Genomic DNA, 5,000 nt, shown 5'->3' with positions numbered 1-5,000 from the left:
ACATGTAGATCAGGGGCCTTCAATATGGCAACCCTACTGGGCAATTTGCTTTGATGATGGCTAACTGGCAGAAAAGTAAATATTAGAGTACCCTTAACCCACTTGATCCAGATGCTTCACTCAATCCCATGGCTGAAAATACTGGCATTAGGCTAACTTGAGCAGCCACTCTAAAGGGTGTGCGACTTGTAGGCTGCACACCTGTGTGGTAACAAGGTCAAGCCTCCCTTCTGCAATGTTATTTTCTCTATTTCATCTGTCTAGGTAGTCTAACTCAGTGCAATAATAACAATACAAAGTAACATCACTATTTGTCATTTATTTATTTATTACTTTTTTTTAATATTGAATTTCTTCTAACATAACCTGCACCACTGGTCATGGCAGCCAGTTATAGGCTCTTGAGCATGGAAATAGTGTCCTCCCTGGAACCAGTGCTCTTCCAGTCATGGCTCACAGACAGTACAGTCCATACACATTTAACAATGGAAATAATGCCAAGTGAGTCTAATCACAATCTAAAAGTTTTGCACACTTCTGAGGAGTCATTCCTGTCACCCTGGCCATGATGCCAAGTCTGTCCCATGACGATATGTACACGTCACCCACTCCTAGAGCCAATTTTCTTCATGACACGATGGTCACCTCATCCAGATCATGGGGAGCAATTATTAAGTGGATGCATACATAGCATTATCAAGTAATAATAATAATAAACTGATAAACAATCATCCATTATATCCAAAAATGAGAAACTTTAAACCTATGCAATTTCTGTTGATCAAGTGGATGCGAGTGTGTTGCAAAATATGTGGGCAATGAGCATCAGACAGTCCAATACCCCTAATCTAAATGAACAAGTGTCCAAGCATTAACCCTTGATTAGGAGGACACAAAGCAACAGGACCTCAAGATTCACAGTGAAATCAGAAGAAAGCCACAAAATTGTCCTGGATCAATAGTCCCTCAAAGCCTGTACTCCAGCTTAAAGCAGGAGGCCGCCCATGGCCACTCCAGTGTCTATTGCACAACCAGTTTTGGTCCAAGGGAAACTCCAGCTGACCACCATGTTGCTAACAGTGGATATTACTGTATCCAAGGGGTCAACATATATTTAATCTCCAAATGGATGGTCAGTGATTCCTTTCCTGTATATACAGCATTTTGGCATCACTCAGTTCGAACCGACAAGGACTTGGAATCATTCAATCACCGATAGTCGCACACAATGCACTCTCAAAAAGCCCTTTAGATTACAGCAACTGATACCACTTGCACCTTCTGAAATGCTTGGGAGTTGACCAGAAACATAACGAGCTCTCAAAACTGCTTGAAAAATAAACTACACAAGTCAATATACAAGCTTTTATTGTGAAGAGATAGCATTTGAAACAGTGTGTTAAACATACCTTTTCCACTTTTTCAAAATTATAAGACCTCATCTGAAAAAAGAAAGAGACATGAATTACTTATCTTAATGCACTCACACTGGGGAGATATAAAGAAATGAGAGAGGAGGGGGGGGGGGGGAGAAAGAGAGGAAGTCCTGCACTGAAAGAGAAACAAGACATGAGAGGAACAGAAAGAGGGAGAAGAGATGACATGAGAGGAACAGAAAGAGGGAGAAGAGATGACATGAGAGGAACAGAAAGAGGGAGAAGAGATGACATGAGAGGAACAGAAAGAGGGAGAAGAGATGACATGAGAGGAACAGAAAGAAGGAGAAGGGGGTGGGAGGAATAATAAGAAAAAAAAAAAAAAAATCCCAATGACATAAAACCAACAATATCACAAACTACAAAACCTAAAAATCAGTCATACCTCTTGCTCTATGTACATCTTCCAGAACTTGCCCGTGGTGGGGAAAGTCGTCACTAAGCGTTCAAAGATGGGTCTAGCACTGTCCACGGCGCGATTCTGGGCATCACGAATGATCAAGCTCCATGCCTCCATGTCATGGGGGTTGGATTCCGTAGTGGCCCATGCCCTCCGCAGCTTCTCCGTCCCGAATTCCTGCAAGGATATGGTCATTTATGTATAATTCATCGATAAGGAATCTTGCCGAAATCAACTCACAGTTTGGAATGAATGCAACTAATTATAACTTAGAAAAAATAACACTTGCAAATTCAAGCTACACAGAAATCGTCACACATTTCAGACTATCAGAGGCAAAATATACTAATTGGATACAAGGAACACACTATAATAAGCAGCTCATCTTTGCAGTATCTGTAAAGGAAAGTATTTGTAAGGCCACTACCACATGTCTGCAAAACCTACTAGAGATCTACAAAACAATCTTGATCATAAAAAAAGAAAGAAAGAAAAAGAAAGAAAGAAAGAAAGAGAAAGAAAGAAAGAGAAAAAGAAAATCAGCCCAATGGACATCTACATATAGGGTCATTCATCAAATTCAATTGCATGGTGGTTTACTCTAACAAATATGAAAAACGAAAGAGAGAAAAATTCCTTTGAAACCTTGTCACCCTTGAAAAAGACCTACTGGTCCTGTCAACACGAAAGCGGATTCTTGCCCTGTGATACATTTCTTTGCATTTGCGCCATTACTAATACATTCAGTTATATAACACTATCTGATCACCTTCCTTAGATGACAACCCAGTGTCTCCCTTGTGACATCAATATTAGTATCAGATTGTACAGGATGGAAAAAAAAAAAAAAAAAAAAAAAAAAAAAAATATATATATATATATATATATAATTAAAAAAAAAAAAATAATAATAATAAATAAATAAATAAAAAATAAACTATAATAAAAAAATTTAACAAAACAAAAAGGACGAGACAACGGAAGGATAAATCATGAAAGCACAGTGACAGAGCATGGATTTGAAGTGTGACAATGCTAGAAACATGCGCAAAATATGAGTCACTTGGCCTTTAACCTTAATGATCAGCACACCATTCAAAATTGCTAAAACACAGTATTAGGGTCTATGCTATTTAGTTGTACACTTAAATCAATAATTCATATATCAGGATGCCTGCACATCATCTTGACCAAATTATTGTAACTACAGTATCATAAACTAGAGGGTGAAAAATTTCTCTATGTAAAAATGATGTAAATGTAAAACTTTTTAAATATAAAGAAGGATTCTAAGTATCCCTGAAAAATTCAAAGTGAATTTAATTTCCACCGACCTGAGTTTGAACTGGAAAGAGACAAACTTTAAACGACAATGTATTTTTACAAAATCTTGATTTAAATTCTCATAAGGTATTAAGTCCTATCATGTAATTTTCCATTTTATATTTAGTATACGTGAGTTTGATTTGCTCCTTCAGATTATCAACTAAAAATGAATTCTAGTTTAATATTTCCGATATCATATCTAACCTTACAAACGGAGAACTCTAATCATTCATACAATTCCTAAAACAATATTTAACATTATAAATTTATATGAACTTGAATATATTTTCCTCCTCTAACCTGAGAACTGTCCAAGAACAAATAATTTAAAGGCAGTTATCTATAAGATGGGGGTACATACACAAGAATTTTCTTACAGGACTGAAATTCTTACAGAAAATGCTGCACGTCAATATACCTGAAGACTATGTCAAATGTCTATTTAAATTTTTACATAATAATGCTACTGTTGATACATATCTAAATGACTAGTGCACTGGCATTTCAAATTAGTCCTCTGATGTCTAAAAAGTCTTAGAATCTCTCTCTATACATAAAACACAAATTTGGGTTCAGACCTTCTCTAGTACTATATAGATCTACAGACTAGTTTTCACATTCTGATACTAAATCAAATTACAGCAATATAACAGGATCTTCTAGAAATGGATTATGCAACATTGAAACTGATCACAACAGGCAATTTGCATGCCTCATTAAACCACACACCAGGTTTAGTGCGCAGTCAGCCATTCAAGGGAAAAATTACAAGCACAAGAAAAAGTTTCCCCACTCTCTATGATTTTGGCTGCAGCATATATGATTTTCCTGTGAACGAAGCTACTACAAGCCTACACTTTTGGGGGTCTCTAAATCCTAAACCACTGCAGTAAAACAAGTGAACAACTGTTTACCACACAACTTAAGAACTGGCTTGATGTGTACATGTGCAACTTGGATAGTCCAGTCAGGTCATAGCAAGTGTGTACATGCAACCTGTTGGCAAGAGGTTAACCCTTCTACAATATTAGCATTATGGGCAAAAGCTCCTTTGTATACCAAAAATTACTTCTTGCCATAATCATAGCCTCTGAATAAATATCCCCTATTACAATTGTACACAGTAACAATGAAAATAACCTACAACATGTAACAGTACTACTACAACAAAGTTACTATTCAAACAAAATACAATACTGTCCCAACAAATGCAAGCAGCACTACCATAATACAGACTTCTTTCAAGACTGATTTTGGAGATGTACATACCAAAGGCACATTCTTGTATGTTTGAAAATTATTTCCTGTTTGTTGTATATCAACAATATAGTAGTAATAAAAGGTTGAAAAAGTCGCATCTTTTAAACAGGAACTTCTGTATGACCCATTGCTATCAGTATTAAATATCAATCTTGTTCTATTACACCCTTCGGTTTAACTTCAATTTTTGAGGATTATCACATGCTTGCTTCCATTATCAAGATCTGGCATTTTTTGTCTAACATTCCATGATTATCCCTTACAGTTACTCTAAAAAGCAAAAAACAATAAAAGGAAAATCCTGAGTGATGACATGTTACACAAACACTTTTTCAGTCTTTGTCTTCCAGCTATTTCTTTTTTTCTCTCTCTCTCTTCTTCTTCTTCTGTCAGAGGCTAAAAAATGTTAAGACAATCTGCACTTACTCAGCGGTAAACATGAAAGGTTACTAAAAAAAAAAAACCTGGGAGATAATGTTTTAGTCTTGTGCTCAAAAGTTTGAGTGTATTGAAGAATATAGCTATCTGTTTCACTAGATAAATTATTTGTTTGAGTGTATTGAAGAATATAGCTATCT

At 36.0% G+C, this 5,000-nt stretch overlaps 1 protein-coding gene across 1 annotated transcript in view; it reads right to left on the bottom strand.

Annotated features, from left to right (window-relative positions):
• LOC119576408 (protein suppressor of forked-like) overlaps positions 1-5,000 on the bottom strand; it is a 42,997-nt gene that overhangs the window by 22,101 nt on the left and 15,896 nt on the right. Inside the window, exons 2-3 of the mRNA XM_037924101.1 lie at positions 1,822-2,013; positions 1,410-1,442 (exon numbers count right to left, since the gene is read on the bottom strand). Of these exons, the coding sequence (XP_037780029.1) occupies positions 1,410-1,442; positions 1,822-2,013 (225 nt within the window). The remainder of the gene's footprint in view (positions 1-1,409; positions 1,443-1,821; positions 2,014-5,000) is intronic.

The sequence above is a fragment of the Penaeus monodon genome, chromosome 8 (genome assembly GCF_015228065.2).
Source record: "Penaeus monodon isolate SGIC_2016 chromosome 8, NSTDA_Pmon_1, whole genome shotgun sequence".
NCBI lineage: Eukaryota > Metazoa > Arthropoda > Malacostraca > Decapoda > Penaeidae > Penaeus > Penaeus monodon.
This window is presented reverse-complemented; position numbering and strand designations above follow the sequence as displayed.